General features: G+C 44.9%; 1 protein-coding gene across 7 annotated transcripts in view; it reads left to right on the forward strand.

Annotated features, from left to right (window-relative positions):
• The first annotated feature begins 1,291 nt into the window (after positions 1–1,291).
• The window catches only part of ARID3B (AT-rich interaction domain 3B), a 57,596-nt gene continuing 39,177 nt past the window's right edge, over positions 1,292–19,710 (forward strand). For 4 of the 7 annotated variants that reach the window (XM_040493254.1, XM_040493258.1, XM_040493259.1 and 1 more), the window contains exons 1-2: positions 1,292–1,430; positions 3,972–4,603. In XM_040493254.1, coding sequence (XP_040349188.1) covers positions 4,049–4,603 — 555 coding nt within the window. In that variant the 5' untranslated portion in view covers positions 1,292–1,430; positions 3,972–4,048. Of the gene's footprint in view, positions 1,431–1,583; positions 1,609–1,656; positions 1,734–1,830; positions 1,852–3,971; positions 4,604–19,710 lie in introns of those variants that run through there. The other 3 variants (XM_040493256.1, XM_040493255.1, XM_040493257.1) reach the window with 3 other exon arrangements.

Below are 19,710 nucleotides of genomic sequence, written 5' to 3' on the forward strand. Positions count from 1 at the left end.
TGACTTATACAGTAAGATAATCAGGGGAAGGTGTATGGGAAGTGTAGGGTTACAGATTTGCAGAGCTAGTGGACAGCAAATTAACTAGAAAAATATTATAATGAAATTTCCAGGCACTAAAAAATTTCAGAGCCAATTTATGGTTGAAATTAGTAAGCTAGTGATGGCAGTCTGTTCAGCAGGACAATTTTCTATGACCAGCTACAGGAATAGGGAGGCATGTTGGTCCACCTAGGGTGGAGGACTTAGTTGGAGAAAAAGGGCATGGCAGGCAGGTTTAGTAGTAAGAGCCAGATTGTAATGGTACACCCTTGTATCTAAGACGCATAAGAAGGGACGTGAAGAATGCAGACTAAGTGGAGGCTTTCAACGGATTAGAGGTACTGATAAAGTGAAAAAAAAGTTCGGAACAAGTTCTTCAGCAGTCAAACTGAAAGGACATCAGGTTGCAATTGGACAGAAGGATGTTCCAATTACTAATTTGTGACACAACAATGTTTCTGGTGACAAGGTCCAGGCTTTTGCCTAAGATTGGGAGGCTGATGTCAGGGTCGCTAAAGATGAGGCCCAAGATGGTTCAGGGGCAGTTTCACTTTAATTATCAAGATGGAAGATAGAGGAGAGAAAATTAAAACACGGAGCTGGATGCACAAATAGATAGTTTCTAAGAGGCGGTTACATAGGTGGCAAAGTCTTAAGAAGTGTCTGAGAAGCAAGGGTTTTTACAAGAGGTGACCGGATTCGGCACATAGCCCCCCACCTTTTGAACTTCGGAAGTGAGAATACTAATTCATGGGAGGGGGTTCCAGAGGATGCAGCATCCTCGGAACACAACCAGCTCCCAGTTCAAGAAGTTCAGAGAAAACTGGTCTGGAAGAGGGCATCTCAGAGGAAAATCGGTTTGAAAGCAGATGGTTGGGAAGGGGACGGAAGCAGAAAAAAACACGGACACCTCTCGTCCTTTATTTACCTTCCTACCAACCTGACGCCGCGCCACACCTGCACAAACAGAAAACACAGAGAAGACTGAACGCAGCCCATCTCTTTTCAACTCCGCGCGGAAGCCCTCATACCGGAACGCCGCGGAGTCCACGCTCCCCATTGGCGGAAGCTTCCGCCAGCTTCCATCCGCTTCCGCCAACGACTCAGTCGGGCGGAGCCGTCCCTAGAAGTCACTTCCGCTTGACCCCGCCCCCTCGTTCCCATTTTGGCTGCTTCCGGCCTCAGGCCCCGCCCCACCCAGTGTGGCCCCGCCCCGGCCCCGCCCCGGGCTCGCGGTCCCGGCCCCGCGGCGCCGCTTCCGGTGCGGGCCCCGCCCCGGCTGTGGCCCCCGGCTGCGGAGGAGTCCGAGACGCAGCTGCTGCGGCGGGGCCTGAGTGGCTGCTTTCACCCCCCCCCACCCCTGGCCGGACCCGGAGAGCTGCGCACAGGTAAGCCGCGTGGGGCCCGGTTCCCTCAGTCGCGCGGGAGAGGGGGCTGTGGCAGGTGGAGGTACGCGAGGGGAGGCAGGTGTGTGGCGGGGAGACGCGAAGGCGCGGGCCGGCTGAGCGCGGGGCCGCGGAGGAAAAGTGAGAGCGCCGGGAGGAGACCCGAGGCGCCCTGCAACCGGTAGGGTGATTTGAGATAAAGAGATGGGAAGAGTAAAAGGGGCCCCCGGGAACTGAGGGCGAGGATAGGTGGGGTTGGGGCGATCGAAGAAGAGCCAGCGGATTGGCTGAGAGGGCTTGGTGGAGGTAAAAGTGATAGGGCTGCGATTGGGGGTATAATGAAGGGGGGGGGGGTGCTGGCGTAACCAGGGAAGGAGGTGTGGGGCTTGAAGGGAACCGGGGCCAGAGGGATCCGGCAGCGAAGGTAGCGGGAATGGTAGGGGAGGCCGGGTTCAAAGCTACAAGCGGTCCGTTGCGCCGGGCATGGTGGTCCGGGAACTTTAGTGGAAATGGGGGAGGGGGCCGTGTGAAGGGATGAACTGGCTTAGATTTCTGAGACCCAAGTTTTCTAAATACAGGCAGGTGGCATTATTGTTTGGATCTTTCTGCTTAGGGACAGTTGGTTGATGGGCTCTTGGGGGAGGGTGTGTGTATTGAGTTGTGGAACTGAGTCATTTCAATCTTACTAAAGAGGCTGTGAGACACCTCCCCCTCTGCTGGGGACAGCATACTAAGAAGATGGTGCCACAGGACAAGAAGCAGTTGTTCAATGGCTGGCAGGACTCAGTCGAAAAATTATTCCTCTTGTAACTGATTGACTGCAATGATTGTAAGGAAAATTAAAATGACCACCGAATTATTTGCTTTATTCTTTTGTTTAGTTTTTTTTACGCCAGTTTTTATCCTAAATGCATACTTTTGCCAACTGGATTTAATGTGGGTGTAAGTCTTTTCATGTTCTGTTACACTATAAAAAGGGCTAAAGCTGCAGGCGTAACTCACACTTTCTCAAGTGCCAAGAGAGGAAGTAAAGGCAGTAAGAGGCAAATTGGAATTTGAATCTTCCCCCAAATTCAAAAGGCAAAAGCAGTGCTTCTCGGATAAACCGAAAATGAGAATTCTTATCTCTGCTTTTTTGCCTAGCTTTAAAAATTGTACCTTTTTCCTCTAACCCATTAAAAAATTAATAAGACCACACAGTTTTTATTGCTAGGGATGTGATTACTTCCCCGTGAATTTTTGAAAACACTGAAGGCATTTAGTTTTTTTTTTTTAATCTTTATACTCCGTTCTAAAACAGTGAAACAATGCAAATATCAAGTCCCAACCTGTGCGAAGCAGCTTCTTCTTTCATGTGATGACAACATTGTACGCCATGTTGCGAGTCCTCTTACCTAAAATTTGCCCGTGCGTAGTAATCCAATCAGTTATGGGGAAACATAACTCAAGTGAGGTTTGTTGGGGGTGGAGATCTGGAGAGGAGGACAGGAAAGAGGGAGCGAGCGGAGAAGAGGGTGTGAAAGGGGGATGTGTTTGGAGACTGATTGGTAAGAATGCTGATAAACCTGTCCCTAGAGTACTTTTGGCCTGAAAGCCTTTTCTTTTTGGTATTTGTCTTAGAATATCATAGTAGAAGTGAGTCAGAAAGAAAAGAGATGTGAAGAGATTTACTTGGTGGTTTATAAAAAAGAAGCATTACCTTGTTGTTGAGACAATATTAATATCTGTTTCAATTTAATTAACTTTAAAATCTCCAGAGGAATTCCCCCACTGTTTGTTTTTTGAGTGACGATTGCAATTTGAAACTCTTGCCTCCTTGTGTATTTCTTTCATGTTGTTGAAATTGGATTCTTTTTGAGGCCATAATGTACAGTTAACATGGCTCAGCCCACTTGAAGAGCAGGCTGGCAATTTGATCTGGGAAATTTGAAAAGTTTAAACCTAAAAGCCGTTTGCTAGGTTCTGTTTTGGTATGAGAGAAATCATTCTGTCTTCCTGATTGCTCTGCGTCTGGCTTGGATGGTACTTCTTTCTCTGATGGGCCTGGGAACGTAAACAGTGTTCCCTCTTTTCTAGGCAGGACCTTCTTTCCTTTATTCTTGAGGTTTTCATACTCACCACCTTTGTACAGTGCAAACCCAGTTGCCTTTCCAGTAATAAACTGGCTGATGTTCGATAATGTTGAGAGAGAGAGATCAGAACACAGAAGTTCACAGTAATAAACTGGCTAATGTTTGATAATGTTGAGAGAGAAAGGTCAGAACACAGAAGTTCACAGGCTAGGTATTGTCTGGATTTGCTTCTTTTTAAACCCACGGTAGTCCACCTCTGCTGAGACTCATCCTGTCTTCACACCGTTCACTACGTCCCCTCCAACCTCCCTCCCCCCAAGTCCGCTCATTCCTCTTAAAACCCAGGCTTAGGAGTGTATGTTTAGTGTTCAGAACTCACACCCTTTAGTGGAAAAAAGAAAGTCTTTTAATACCTGTTTTACATTTTCCCCCCTTGTTTCTCCTTCTTTGTGGTTTCTGTTGATCGCTTAAGGTTCAGACCCAGTGTGCCCACTGGGCTGTGCCCAGGTTCAGAGCCATGCCAATCGGCGGGTGAAACTCGAGGCAGTGATGGAGCCACTGCAGCAACAGAAGCAGCCGCCGCCACCACCACCGCCACCGCCACCACACCTGGCTCCTCTGCAGATGGATGCCAGGGAGAAGCAGGGACAACAGATGAGGGAAGCCCCATTCTTATATGCCCAGAAGTTGGTCGCGCAGCAGACTCTCCTTTCCGCCACCCCTGGGAGGTCTTCTGGCAGCCCTGCCCTGGGGCCCTTAGCCAGAGTTCCACCAGCCACAGCAGTGGCCCGAGTGTTTGAACGGAGCAACGTGAACTCAGAGCCTGAGGAAGAGGAAGGAGGTCTGGAAGATGAGGATGGGGATGATGAAGTTGCAGAGGTGGCTGAGAAAGAGGCCCAGGCTCCTTCAAAGTATTTTCATGTGCAGAAAGTGGTTCGCCAGGACCCCAGAGCAGCACCCGTGTCCGGTCTGCTTCCAGCGCCGGGGCTCCCGCCGCGGGGACAGCAAGCTAAAGAAGACCATACCAAAGATGCTTCCAAGGCCCCACCTTCCGTCTCCACAGCTGGGCAGCCGAGCTGGAATCTGGATGAGCAGCTCAAGCAGGTCAGTCTTTGTGGTGCAGGGGGTCATTTGTCCTTCCTAAAGGCTGGCTGCGAGGGGTACTGCCAGGGCCGGGGTCTCCCCCAGTGTGTGCCTTCTCACCCCGCTTCAGTGACCCAACGGTCTCACCGTAAATAGACTTTGAGTTTTTTTCCCCCATACTCGTTTCTTGATTACAGCAATGAAGTGTGTCCTCCTAATATAGTTTCAAATTGGATGTGAAAGAATGTCAGTACAATCTCTTTTTTTAAAAAGGAAGGATGAGGTTGCAACAGTGTTATGAAGGATATCTAAATATATGTGACACGCGACTCTAATTACAGTTTTTGTACATTAGTAAGAGAACAGTCTTGCCTAAGACCATTTCATAGCCCCAGGCTAACCCAGGATCGTACTCTTTAAGGACAGTTTTGTTGTTTTGCAGTTAAGTGTAGCTGACAAGAAGCACCTGTGTTGTGTATGTTTTCCAACGAAGAGCGTTGTAGACATGATTTCATTTCACCCTTATACCACCCCCTTTGAAACAGGAAAAGGTAGACCTCAAAATTCCAATTTTAGCCAAGGTAAGCTGAAGTGATTTTCAAGTGGCGTTTGTTTGTCTGTCTGTGACAGGGGTAGGGGCAGAGAGGGAGAGAGAGAATCCCAAGTAGGCTCCACACTCAGCACAGAGCCCCACATGGGACTTGATCTCACAAACGTGAGATTGTGACCTGAGCCAAACTCGAGAGCTGGACACTTAAATGTCTGAACCACCCAGGTGCCCCACGCGCAGGTGATTTTCAAACGTGGCTGAGCATCACAGTTATCCTGTAAGCTTTAAAAAATACAGATCCCAGGGCCTTAAAGAATTATATTTTGGGGGGCGCCTGGGTGGCTCAGTCAGTTAAGTGTCCGACTCTTGCTTTTGGCTCAGGTCATGGTTTGTGAATGCCAGCCTGGCATTGGGCTCTGTGCTGACAGTGCAGAGCCTGCTTGGGATTCTCTGTCTCCCTCTCTCTCCTCTTTCTCTGCCCCTGTCCCTGCTTGCATGCACTCCCTCTTTCTTTCAAAATAAATAAACATTAAAAATAAAAATGAATTCTATTTGGGTGGAGCCCAAGGAATCTGTGTTGTCAGCCAAGCCTTTGGCTTCTGATTCCTCTTCCCTTTCTGACCTGCCATGCAGTTTTTCCTCACCAACAGAATGGGAGTGTTGGTGGATTGTTCCAGGTTAAGTGACTTGCTGGTGCTTAGGGAGTTCATGATAAAGCTGGTAGTATCTGGGTACTCCCCACAAATACATGCTCTTCATGCGGCCCAGTGGTGCTTTGCTCTTTGGAAATAAGTTGTAAAGAGCTGTGGGTGTTCACAGGGCAACTGAGAAGTCCTGTAAGAAAGGTCCTTTGGAACCTGAAAAATCAGCGGCTTTGAATACAGGAGCTCTGTGTAATTGATCTGCGTTTGACCACAGCAGTGTTTGCAGTAGATTCCAGAGCTAGCAAAGTGGGGGGTTCAGTTCCCATTTCTTCCATTTATTACCCTTGTGATCCTTTGGTAGGGCTCTCAGTCTGTGAGCCTGCATCCTTTCGTCTGTGGAGTGAAAACAGGCGTACCTCCCGAGGGTGTTGTGAGGATTGACTGAGCTAGCACGGTAGGTAGGAGTGCTCCAGGCGCTCTTTTATGCACCGTCCTCCACCTCCTCCACCGCAGCCACACAGGCCCCGGAGCAGGCAAGATGCCGAGGTGCCCCGAGGTTTTCCCTCAGATCACCAGGAGGTAGTGGCAGAGCTGGGACTTGGATCAGAGAGTCCCCGCTTCCACGACAGCGGCAGCCTGGCCGCCAGCCCAGACCCGCCTCCTGGCTGATTGCTTTGGTTTAGCAAAACATCTGTGAGTTGCCTGCAGCCCCCGCGCTGCCTTGTGGCTGGCAGAGTTCCATGCTGGCCGCTGAGTCAGCTCATAGCGGGATCCCGCCCTGACAGCACTGGGAAAGTTCAGGCCCGAGGCGGCTGGGCTGCCCCCGCCTTGGCAGCTGGCCAGCCTCTGCGTGTGTGCGGTCGTTCCTAGAAAGTGCAGCCGCGTGCGAGGAACAAGTGGAGCTCCAGAGCCTGTCTGTCTTCAGGAAGTGTAGCAGGTGTTGAGGTCAAGCCATGAGAGCTTTGAAAAAAGAGACTCTCCCCAGCCGGCGTGTGCATGCACACACGGAGGCACGGTAGCGGGCACCCAGCGCCGTGTTCTGGGTGGAGTGGCCCCAGGACTACACAGCTCAGTGCTCAGGGGCTGGCTGATGGTTTCTGAAACCCTTTGAGTTCGTTTTAAGTTTCTGAGGCACACTCACTAATTATAGACTGCCTGGCAGAGCACCTGCCAGGATGTTTTATAAATGCCTGCGTAGCTGAGGCCTAATCTCACGTCCCAAATTTCCCTTCCCCTTGGATTCAGAGACCAAGAACTGGGTTGGGGAAAACCTCAGATGCACACCTTTTCCTTTTGAGTTTAATTTTAGAAAATTACTTTGGTCTGTGCCCTCCTCCTTTGTCTAATCCTGCCTTAAAATTTTTTTTTTCTTAATGTTTAGTTTTGAGAGAGACAGAAACAAGAGTGTGAGTGGGGGAGAAAGAGAGAGAGAGGGAGAGAGAGAATCTGAAGCAGGCTCCAGTCTCTGAGCTGTCAGCACAGAGGTGGATGCGGGCCTTGAACTCAAACTATGAGAACATGACCTGAGCTGAAGTTGGATGTTTAACCGACCAAGTCACCCAGGTACCCTTAATCTTTTAAAGAAGTAAATAATGTGCTTGGGATAAAACAAAACAAAAAACAAAAAAAAACCAACTTTTAAAAAGCTGTGCTTAGGAAGGGGGTGCTGAAAAACTATACTTGGGGAGAGCCTATAGGAACCATCACAGAGCATGAAATTAGCTTTTTTATTGTTCACAGTCTTCTGTTTCTGATGCAGTTGACTTGTAGAGAGCAGGAACGGGGTATCCTTTGCTCCAGCAATAGTTACAGAGATCTTCTACAGGTAACACAAAATGATCTCATTGTTAATGTGTTGCAGTATCCATTTTGGTCTTTTACACAACAGACTTTGTAAAAGTCTTCTTTGTAAAAAGCTTCTTTGCAGGGAGAGACTGAGCTCCATGGACTAACTGTGGGCTTCCCTCTCAAGATGCTCACAGTCTAAGCAGAGGCCGTGTGGAAACCTCCAGGAGGACTGGGGCTTGGGTGACAGTAATTTCACTCTGTCCTAAGTCAGCCGAAGCCCAGCTGCCCAGTCATAGCAATGCTGCAGATATTTTAAAACGAGGTTTTGTTTCGGACATTCACACACCAAGGTAAAAAAGTTAATTTTGACAACAGCATGGCTAGCACAGCTTGGGAAACCAGCAGGAATACTCAAGTTATTTTACAAGACTTTGGGGACTTGGGTCAGCAAGCATCTGCCAAGCAAAAAGCAAAATTTAAAAAGCCTAAGGATTCCACTGATTATCTTTTGTTCTATAGCCCTTTTCTTAGAACATGGGAAGTCAAGATAATTTTATGGATTCTCTTTAAAGAAACTCTTAGAAAAGAATTGCTTCTTAAGGCCTGGATCGTTAGACAGAATGTAGTATTCTCTGACACCAGAGTGATGGGAAAATAGATAATGCCATTGAACCAAGCATTCTAAAGCCCATCAGATTTCGATAGGCAGAGTAAATAATTGTAAAACAAGGCAACAGACAAAGAGCTGAGTGTCCCTTCTCTCAAGGGAGATCAGTAGAGCCCTGTCAGCATACAACCAAATGGGGGGTGTTACTGGCCTATTAGAGGTGGTCTTCTGCCCTCCTGGGAAGAGGGTAGTTCAGGCAATACAGGCTTTGTCTGTCTTGAGCCTGTTAGTGGAGCCAGAAGGTTTCCAGAAGGGTGTAGACTCCCTGCCAGAGAATAGAAAGATGAGGAACACCTTGGTAGGCATGGGGGAGCCGAGTGTATGTGTCTGATTTTCGGCCTGCTTTGCTGGTCACCTCTGTCACCAAGTGTGGGAAGGAGGGAGCGTGGCTGACTGCTTGGTCTGTAAAACCTATTACTAAGAGTTCCTCTAAGTAGTAAGGTGCCGTTTCTTGGACTAGGCCTACTTTTCTCGGTACATGCTACCTGTCCTTGGAACATTTGATGCTTTTTGTAAAGACTGTGCAAACTGGTGCCTGAAAAAAATAAGGTCATAAGCTTTCCTCGCTTTCTTTGTAGGTCTGTCTTGCGTGCCCTTAGCTTCTGCCATCACAGTGGAACCAGCCAGTGGTTGGTTCTGAATTGAGGTCAGTCTCCCTCCACCCTGCTCCCAGAGGTTGTTTGACAACGTCAGGAGACATGTTTGGTTGTTGTGACTGGGGTGTGGGAGATGTGCTACTGGCATATAGTGAGTAGAGGCCCTACTACTAAACATCCTGTACTGCACAGGACAGTCCCCCACGACAAAGAATTTCCTGGTGCAAAATGTCACTACTACCGTGTTGAGAAACCCTGCTCTACGTTGTGTAATTGGAAACAGAACGTACGCCGTGCCTTCCTCGACGCCGCCCTAGACTCTGTTTCTTTGCGTTTTGGTCTTGGTCTCTGAAGAATTTGTCAAACTTAAAGTTTTTGTCACTTCTACTTTCAATGTCTGTGTTGAGTTCATGTCTTTCCCCACAGTCACCTGGGAGACCAAACTGTCACTGAGGAGAGGATTGAGACCTAGAACTTGTACTGTCTCATTTATTTCTACCATTGGTGCTTCTAGCCTGGCATTCCGTGATGTCTAAAAATGTCTGTGGTGATTTTTAGACTTGGTTGCCCTTTTATACATTAACCCTGAAGGGTTAACGCATAAATATTCAGCAAACTTGTTAATTGGTAACAGATTTAATTAGTAAATCGGCATTGGTTTTGGAGCCAAAAATGTGGCTTTAGATCCTAGCTTCACTGCTTGCTTGGGACAGGTGTCCTAGCCTGCCATTCTGAACCCATGCATCCATCTATCCCACAGGATGGTAATCCTCTCCAACTGTGTTCAGTGAGCAATTGTAAAGATATTACCAAGGTGGGCAAAGAATAGAAGTGAGAGACCTTTGTACACTTTATACCGTCATACAAGGGTTGGGTCAGATTGTCATTAGCACTGAGATACTTTTTTTTTAATGTTTTTTTTTTTTAATGTTTATTTATTTTTGACAGAGAGAGAGAGAGAGAGAGAGAGAGAGAGAGAGAGCGCATTGAGCGGGGGAGGGGCAGAGAAAGAGGGAGACACAGAATCCGAAGCAGGCTCCAGGCTCTGAGCTGTCAGCACAGAGCCCGACGCGGGGCTCGAACTCACAGACCGCCAGATCATGACCTGAGCCAAAGTCGGACGCTCAACCGACTGAGCCACCCAGGTGCCCCTGCACTGAGATACTTTTTGAAGCTGTAATCCTTTAGTCTTTACTACCCGTATAAGTAAGATGCTCCATAAATCTTAGATACTGCTCTAAAACAATTTCTTTTCAAGTTTCCTAGAGCTGTAACCAAACTCTAGTATTCTGGAGTTCTCTGAAACATTTCAGGTTTATGTCAGCTGAAACCATTGCACTTTTTTTTTAGTCCGCACCTTTAAAAAAATTTTTATTTTCTCCTTGTTGAGAAACGATTGCACTTTTGAAGCTGCTTCTTTCCACATTAAAATAGGGATATGTGGGGGGGGGGGGGGCCCCGGGATAACCAAGAGGTGGTTAAACATCGGGTCTTGATCTCAGGATCGTGAGTTTGGGCCCTGCGTTGGGCTCCACATTGGGCAGGGATCTTACTTAAAAAAAAAAAAAAATAGGGATATGTGCATATTTCTTTAGGTGGAACTAAGCCTTATTTACATTGAATTCTTATAAAGGCATGGTCGCGACTTAAGTTAGCTCCTTACAGTTCTTACCAAACATTGATCCCTCTACATGTGTCTGAGATCCCATCCCCTCCTAATTCTCAGGGACTTGCTCCATCAGAGAAAGGACTATTTCTTGGGACCCACTGGCTTCTGAAGCTTTTTTCCACATTCACGCACATTCTGCTATCTCCCAAATTTAAAAACAACAACAGCAAAAAGCTCCTTTAATCAGTAAGTCTGTCTGATTCATTTGTTACAAGGGAATGAGAAGTCACTTTTTAAAAACCTTCCCTTGACTGGCCATCTCTCCTTCCTGCTTGGTCCTCATCGTCTCCCCTCCCCACAACAGAGCTGCTCAGAGGAATTGTTTGCACTCCCCACCTCCACTTTGTCATCTCCTGCTTACTCCTCAGCACACTTCAGTCTGGGCTCTGTCTCTTCCGTGTCCCTGAAGTTCCTCTTGGTGAGGCCTCCCGGTGACCGCCATGTTGCTAAGCCCAACCTACCCTCACCTCACTTGATTTCTCAGTGGTTCCAAATACAGTGGACCCCTCTCCTTGAAGCATTCTCTTCCTTTGCTTTCCATAGCCCCTCCATTGGCTTATTTTCCTTTCTCTTCTGTGCGACTGCTAGAACCCCAAGTTACCCAGGGCTTGGGCTTAAACCTTCTCTATATAGGCTCCCCTGAGCAATTTTCTTTCACTCTCATGGTTTTAAATACTGCCCACAAGCCATGGACTCCAGTATGCATTGTTTGAGCCCATTTTTCCATTCTGAGCTCAATTGCTGTATCCCCAACTACATTCCTGAAATGTCCACCTAGGTATTTTACTGGCATCTCTTGCTTTCCAACCTACTCCCCTGTAATTACTTCCTCCTTTATTTTTCTTTCTCTGAAGTGACATTTCTCTCCACTTGGTCTTCATGTCAGAAACCTCAGAGTTGACCATCTCTCATACCTCCTACTCTGTCACTCCATTTGATATCCATCCAGTCCAGCACCAAGTCTTACCAATTCTCCCATTGAAATGTCTAGAATTGTGCCACTTTTCTGCTTCTCCACTATCACCTACCTAATCCGGGTAGCCTACCTACTGCTGGAGCTATCCACAAGTTTCTGTCTTCCCTCCCCCATTCTAATCCATTCTCTACACAGCAACTAGAATGATCTTCTAAAAAATAAATCCGATTATGTCACTCCGTTAATGCCATCCAAGTATGGTGTCAGTTGGTCCAGTTGCAAAAGCCAAAATCTTTATAATCTGATCCCTGCCTGTTTGTCCAGCCTTATTTTTGTGAATCTCCTGATCTATCATTCTACTCCAACCACGCTGGCCTTTTCGTATGCTAGTCTTTCTGCCTAGAACATTCCTCTAGGCTAACTCTTATCCCGCCTTCAGTTCTCACCTTAAACATCTCTTTCTCAGAGGCACTGTCTTCACCTTTCCTGTAAATCAGGTTATATGCTGTCATTGAACATTATATTTTTATATTTGTGTGGTTGCTTTGTTTGCTATCTGATTCCTATACTAGGTGTAAGCTATAAGAGGACAGGGACCATATCTGTTTTGCTTATCATTGTATCTCTGTACCTAGCAGAGTGATAGCAGATAATAGGTGCTGAATAAATATTTGTGTCTTCCACTGTCTTTTAGTTTGCCCTGTTTTTGTTTTTCTTTTTTTTAACGTCAATGGCGTTATTTCTTTTTTTTTAGAGCAGTCTTAGGTTCGCAGCAAAGCTGAGTAGAAGGTACAGTGATTTCTCGTATAGTCCCTGCCCCAACCTACACACAGCCTCTCCCACTGTCAAAATCCCCCACTAGAGGGTACATCTCCTGCAATCATACCTATATTGACACATCATTATCACCCAAAGCCTGTGGTTACATAGGGTCCACTCTTAGTGCTGTACATTCTGTGGGTTTTGACAAATGTATAATGACATATATCTTCCACTGTGGTATCATACAGAGTAGTTTCACTGCCCTAAAAATCCTCTGTATTCCACCTGTTCATCCCTCCTTCCCTGGCAACCACTGATTTTTTTTTTTTTTAATTGTCTCCATAGTTTTACCTTCTTTAGAATATCATATAGTTGGGAGAGCCTGGGTGGCTCAGTAAGTTAAGTGTCTGACTTGGGCCTAGGTCATGATCTCACGGTTCGTTGAGTTTGAGCCCGAGTCAGGCCCTGTGCTGACAGTTTGGAGCCTGGAGCCTGCTTCGGATTCTGTGTCTCCCTCTGTCTCTGCCCCTCCCCTGCTCACACTCTGTCTCTCTCTGAAAAATAAATGAACACTTTAAAAAGTTCAGAATATCATATAGTTGGAATCATACAGTATATAGCCTTTTCAGATTGGCTTCTTTCACTTAATAATATGCATTTAATTTTCCTCCATGTCTTTACATGGCTTGATAGCTCATTTCTTTTTAGCACTGAGTAATATTCCATTGTCTGGATGTACCACAGTTTATCCATTCACCTATTGAAGGATATCTTGGTTGCTTTGGCAAGTATGAATAAAGCTGCTGTAAACATCTGTGTACAGGTTTTTGTATAAACGTAAGTTTTCAACTCATTTGGGTAAATACCAAAGAGTGCAACTGCTGGATTGTAGGTTAAGAATATGATTGGTTTTGTAGGAAACTGCCAAACTGTCTTCCAAAGTGTCTGGATCATTTTGCAGTCCCACCAACAACGAATGAAAGTTCCTGTTACTCCACATCCTTGCCAGTGTTTTGTGGTGGTAGTGTTTGATATTTCGGCCTTTTTTTTTTTTTTTTTTTAATTGAAATTTTCATTGAGATAACTGCAGATTCACAGGCCAATATAAAAAATAATTTAGAGAGGGCCGCCTGGGTGGCTCAGTCGGTTGAGCGTCCGACTTCGGCTCAGGTCACGATCTCGCAGTTCTGAGTTCAAGCTCCGTGTCGGGCTCTGTGCTGACAGCTCAGAGTCTGGAGCCTGCTTCGGATTCTGTGTCTCCCTCTCTCTGCCCCTTCCCTGCTCATGCTCTGTCTCTCTCTGTCTCTGAAAAATGAATAAATGTTTAAAAAAATTTTTCTTTTTAATAATTTAGAGAGATCTCTGTACACTTTGCCCAATTTCCTTCAGTGGTAATATTTTTTAAAACTGTAGTATACTCTCACAACCTAAGTATTGACAAAGACTTTATCCACTGATCTTAGATTTTCTAAATTTTACTTGTACACTGTATGTGTCTATTTCATTTTTTTAAATAAGTTTATCTATTTTTGAGAGACAGAGAGCAAGTAAGGGAGGGGCAGAGAGAGAGGGAGACAGAGAATCCCAAGCAGGCTCCACGCTGTCAGTGCAGAGTTCCATGTGGGGCTTGATCTCACAAACTGTGAGATCATGACCTGAGCCGAAATCAAGAGTCAGGACACTTACCCAACGGAGCCTCCCAGGTGCCCCTGTGTCTATTTTGTTTTTAAGGCTAATTGATTTTATGTTTAATATAGCTTCTGAAATTCTTGTTAATAAATGCATTTGAAGCTGTAGATTTCTCCCAGGGCTGCACTTTTGCTGGATTCCACAAATGTTGATATGTAATGTTCTCATTGGTTAGTACTAAACACTTCATTATTTCAGTTGTAATTGCTTCTTTAACCCATGGGTTGTTCAGAAGTATTTTTTAGTTTCCAAGTATGTGGGTTTTTAAAAAATGTGTAGGTTTTTAAGAAACACTAATTATAGCTTAAGTATGCCACACATCCAGTGTGGGGCTTAAACTCACAACCCTGAGATCAAGAGTTGCATGCTCTACTGACTGAGCCAGCCAGCTACCCTCTCATTTAGCTCATAATTAAGTTCTAGCCATTGTGGTTAGAGAACTGGCATGATACTCATTTTCTGGAATTTTTTATGATGTCCTTTGGGTTGGCCTTATGTATGATCAGTTTCTATATATTCTCCATGTGCTTGGAAGGAATGCCAGTTTTGTTTTTGATAGATGTGGGGTTGTGTATCTAGTGGATCAAGCTTATTAATTGTGTTATTCAGATCTTCCTTATCCTTACTAAGTTTTGTGTGTGTAATCAGTTTCAGAGAGGTAAATTAAAGTATTCCAGTGTAGGACTGGCTTTCTTTGGACTAGTGTTAGTATGTTTTTTCCTCACACAGTCCACAATCTTAATTTTATTTATTTATTTTGTAAATGTTTTATTATTTATTTTTGAAAAAGAGCTGGGGAAGGGGCAGAGAGAGAGGGAGGAGAGGATCCCAAGCAGGCTTTGTGCTATCAGCACAGAGCCTGATGTGGGGCTTGAACTCATGAACTGTGAGATCATGACCTGAGCTGAAGTCAGACGCTTAACCAACTGAGCCACCCAGGCACTCCCTGAGCTGAAATCAAGAGCTGGACGCTTAACCAACTGAACCACCAGGTGCCCTTGACACATTCCAATCTTTACATCTTAAGACCACATATAAACAGGGCGTCTTAAGTGCCTCAGTTGGTTAAACATCTGATTTTCTATTTTGGCTCAGGTCATGATCTCACAGTCATGAGATCAAGCCCCAAGTTGAACTTCACTCTGAGCTTGGCATGGAGCCTGCTTAAGATTTTCTTTGTCTCATGTGCCTGGGTGGCTCAGTCGGTTAAGCATCCTACTTTGGCTGGGGTCATGATCTCACAGTTTGTGTGTGAGTTCAAGCCCCGCTTCCCTCCCTCCTTCCCTCCCTCTCTCTCTCTCTCTCTCTCTCTCTCTCTCTCCCCCTCTCCAACTCTCCCTCCCTCTCTGTCTGCTCCTCCCTTGTGCATGCTTGTTTTCTCTCTCACAAATAAAATAAATTCTTTTGAAAAGACCTATAATCTCTGCCTTTTTATTAGCTTTATTTGATCCATGTAGTTATTAGGATCGGTGATACACTTGGATCTATTTCTACCCTCTATCCTTGGGTCTTCAGTTCGACCATAGTTTTTCTTTGCTTGTTATTTTTTTCTCTCCTGTCTTTTGTTATTTGATTGGGGTTGTTTTTCTTTTAATATTTTTTTTAATGTTTATTTATTCTTGAGAGAGAGACAGAGCATGAGCAGGGGAAGGGCAGAGAGACAGACAGACAGACAGACACAGAATCTGAAGCAGACTCCAGGCTCCAAGCTGTCAGCACAGAGCCTGACGTGGGGCTGGAACTCAGATCATGACCTGATCCAAAGTCAGATGCTTAGCTGACTGAGCCACCCAGGTGCCCCGAGGTTTGTTTGTTTTTGTTTTTGTTTTTTAATTTATGTATTTTCTGAGAGAGAGAGAAAAGAAAAATGAGTCGGGGAGGGGCAGAGAGGGATGGAGAGAATCCAAAGAAGGTGCTGTCAGAGCCCTACGTGGGGCTCGATCTCATGAAATGTGAGATCATGACCTGAGCCAAAATCAAGAGTCAGACGTTTAATCAACTTAGCCACCCAGGTGCCCCATGATGGAGTTTTTAAAATTCAGTCTTTGCCTCATCTGCTGGTTTAGAAATTGATTTCTGTTTCTGTTGTTTTTTTCGTTATGTTTAGCTTTTAACTTGCATTCTTGACTTTTTACACTACTATCAAAAAAAATTAGCAACTTCAGGATTCTAGTTTTAACATTTATTCTGCTCCCATCTTCCAGTTTATTGTGGCTAGTATTTTAGTTGCAGTTTGTTCTAACCTCTCCCCTAAATTAATTTTTTCCCTTAATGATAAGTATTTATTTAGACTTCCCAACAAGCCTATCCTTTTCTTTCCTCTCCATGACTTCTTACAGCCCACTCTTTCCCTTTGGGCTTGGTCTTCTTTTTCCTTTTTTCACTAATTCTTTTTTTTTTTTTTTTTTAATTTTTTTTTCAACCTTTATTTATTTTTGGGACAGAGAGAGTCAGAGCATGAACGGGGGAGGGGCAGAGAGAGAGGGAGACACAGAATCGGAAACAGGCTCCAGGCTCTGAGCCATCAGCCCAGAGCCCGACGCGGGGCTCGAACTCCCGGACCGCGAGATCGTGACCTGGCTGAAGTCAGATGCTTAACCGACTGCGCCACCCAGGCGCCCCTTTTCACTAATTCTTTTAGCAGAGATTTGTATGTAGTAAAATCAGCCTTGGTATTTCTGATAAAAAGTTTTTAATTTATATCTTCATTTTTCCCTTACTCTTGTATGATTGTTCATAGTTTTTTTTTTTGTTTTTTTTTTAATTTTTTTTTCAACATTTATTTATTTTTGGGACAGAGAGAGACAGAGCATGAACGGGGCAGGGGCAGAGAGAGAGGGAGACACAGAATTGAAAGCAGGCTCCAGGCTCTGAGCCATCAGCCCAGAGCCCGACGCGGGGCTCGAACTCACGGAGCACGAGATCGTGACCTGGCTGAAGTCGGACGCTTAACCGACTGCGCCACCCAGGCGCCCCTGATTGTTCATAGTTTTAAATTCTAGATTGACCTTGATTTTCTTTTCTTTAGGCTCCACACCCAGCGTGGAGCTCAACGCAGAGGTCAAACTCAAAACATTAAGACCTGAGCTGAGATCAGGAGTCAGTCACTTAACCAACTGAGCCATCCAGGTGTCCCAGACCTTGATTTTTCTTAACACTTTGATGATATGATTCCATTGTCTCCTAGCAGCTATTTTTCCGTTGAGTAGTCTATTGTCGGTCTAATTGTCACTTATGTGATTCATTTTTCTCTTTTGTGGCTTTTAAGATTTTTTTTTTTTTGGCTCTGCTATTTTTCACTTGTACTTCAGTATTCTAGGTTTGGACTTAATTTTTTTTTTTTTCCACTTGGGCCTTTTTCTGCTCCTTCAACCTGATCTGTCTCCTTTTTTCCTCTGGCTGCTCTTTTTTTTCTTCACTACTGTTCTAACAGAAGTATTTGGACCTTCTCAATCAGTATTCTCTGTATCTTTTCTTGTATATAGCCTTATCTCTGTATGTCATTCTCCTGCATTCTGGAACATTTTCACATTCTATTTTCCAATTTTAAATTCTGTCTTCAGCGCTGTCTATTCTACTTAATAACTTAAAAAATTGTTTATCTTACAGGGCACCTGGCTGGCTCAGTCGGTAAAGCATTCAACTCTTGATCTCAGGGTCGTGAGTTCAAGCCCCACAAAGGGCATGGAACCAATTTAAAAAAATTTTTTGTGTGTTTATCTTAATGTTGTTTAATTTCTGTATTTTTTTTGGCTTTTAAAAATCTGCCTGTTTTTACCAATTGGCTTCTATTCCTTCCTTTGAGCTCTTTGAACATCTTGAACTTTTTTTATTAATGTTTCTTTTTTTAATGTTTGTTTATTTTTGAGAGAGAGAACGCATGCCCAAGTGGGGAAGGGGCAGAGAGAGAGGAAGATAGAAACCCAAGCAGGCTCCACCTTGTCTGTGCAGAGTTCAATGCGGGGCTTGAACCCACAAACTGTGAGATCATGACCTGAGTGAAAATCAAGAGTGGGACTCTTAACCGACTAAGTCACCCAGGTGCCCCAGACATCGTTAACTTTTTAAAAAACTTTACATTATGGAATTTTTAAGACTTTTTATTATGGAAATTTCCAACATGCAAAAGAAAAGAGAATGGTAATGAACTGCCTGTGTCCTTTACCCAGCTTTCACCAATTACTAACATTCCGCCATTCTTTAAACATGCTTATTTTAAAGATGCTTTTAGATTATTCTGTTATTATCTCATCGTTGGAGTACAAGTTCTTTTGTTACTCTCCCATATGATGGTTTATTTCCTCTTATGGTGTTTTTGTTTTCCCAGTGGAAGCTCATTTTGAGTTGGGATTTGTTTCCATGGGAGTCCCATGTGCTCTGGATTATGGAGGCATTCCTAGGGGGAGTTTTGTTTTCTCCTCTGCTGGGGCCCTGCGAGTTTAGCTAGTTGTCATTACTTTGGAGTAATGTGTATTTGGAGTCTCCATCTGTGCCTGGTGAGAGTCTGGGCTTCTGTTCCTTATGGCTCTATTTTTCCATGAGGGCCCTGACAAAAGGCTAGTTCCCCTTACTTCTCCAGGCTGGTGTGCAGTTTTTTAAGCCCCATCTAATGAGGGGTGGAAATGTATTCCTTCATGGCCTCTGGCTTTATGCATGTATCTCAGTTCTGGTTCCTGTCATGCAAGGGACCTTCAGCCCTGGACTCCTCTCCCTTGGGATTAAATCCCCAGTCTTCAGCCCTTAGATGTTAAGAACTATATCCAGGTTCCTTTTCCCTTGAGTCCTACAGCTTTGGCACCTGCTCACTGTTCGTTGATTCCTTTTTGTTCCTTGCACTGCAGGCTCGGCTTTCTCTCTTGGTTTCAGCTTAGCTATATGTGTAAGGAGTGGAGGGTGCTGACTTTTATCTAGCATTTCTAGGTGAGGTTTTCTTGGCAAAGGAGGGAGGTAGTAGAGTTCATATCAGACTGTCCTCAATCATGGTTTGTTTGCTGCTTTTGTTTTTTTTTTTTAAGTTTTTGATTTTTAATAGCTCAGACTTTTTGACTTCTTGTATGCCAGGTACTTGCCTTATTTCACTGAGTTGTGTGAGGCAGGCCCTGATATCATCACCCTTTATGTGTTTGTTTCATAGATGAAGAAAGAATTGTGGAGTGGGCGCCTTGTAGTCTCACAGTTGGGAAGCTGGGCTGGGGGTTCTGACTTCAGCCTCCGTGCTCTTCCCATGCTCCCCCTCACTCCTTTCCAGATGGAGCAGGGCAAGGATAATCTTCCTTCAGTGCTCCATTACTTTGAAAGTAACTTTGATTTATTTCTTCTGATTGTCACAGGGATTCGCACTCATTTTAGAAAACATTGAAAATATAAACATTTGTAAAGGAGAAAATAAAGTCACCATAACCACATAACATAGGTGTAACTGTAAACATTTTCCTGTGTAGTTGACCCTTGAACAACACAGCTTTGAACTGGATGAGTCCACTTATATGTGGACTTCTCCCCCATAAAAACAGTACAGTACTACAAGTGTTATTTTTTCTTCCTTGTGATTTTCTTAACAGTTTATTTTTATTTATTTGAGAAAGAGAGAGAGAGAGAGAGAGAGAGAGACCGACCAAGGGTGAGTGGGGGAGGGGCAGAGAGAGAGGGAGACACAGAATCTGAAAGCAGGCTCCAGGCTCTGGTATGTCAGCACAGAGTCCAATGCGGGGCTCAAAATCATGACCTGAGCTGAAGACGGACGAACAGTTTCTATTCTCTAGCTCACTTTGTGTAAGAATACAGTATATAATACATATAACATGCATAATATGTGTTAATCAACTGCATGTTATCAGTAAGGCTTCT

Source organism: Herpailurus yagouaroundi, unplaced genomic scaffold (assembly GCF_014898765.1).
Source record: "Herpailurus yagouaroundi ecotype Mexico unplaced genomic scaffold, PumYag 184, whole genome shotgun sequence".
NCBI classification, from domain to species: domain Eukaryota; kingdom Metazoa; phylum Chordata; class Mammalia; order Carnivora; family Felidae; genus Herpailurus; species Herpailurus yagouaroundi.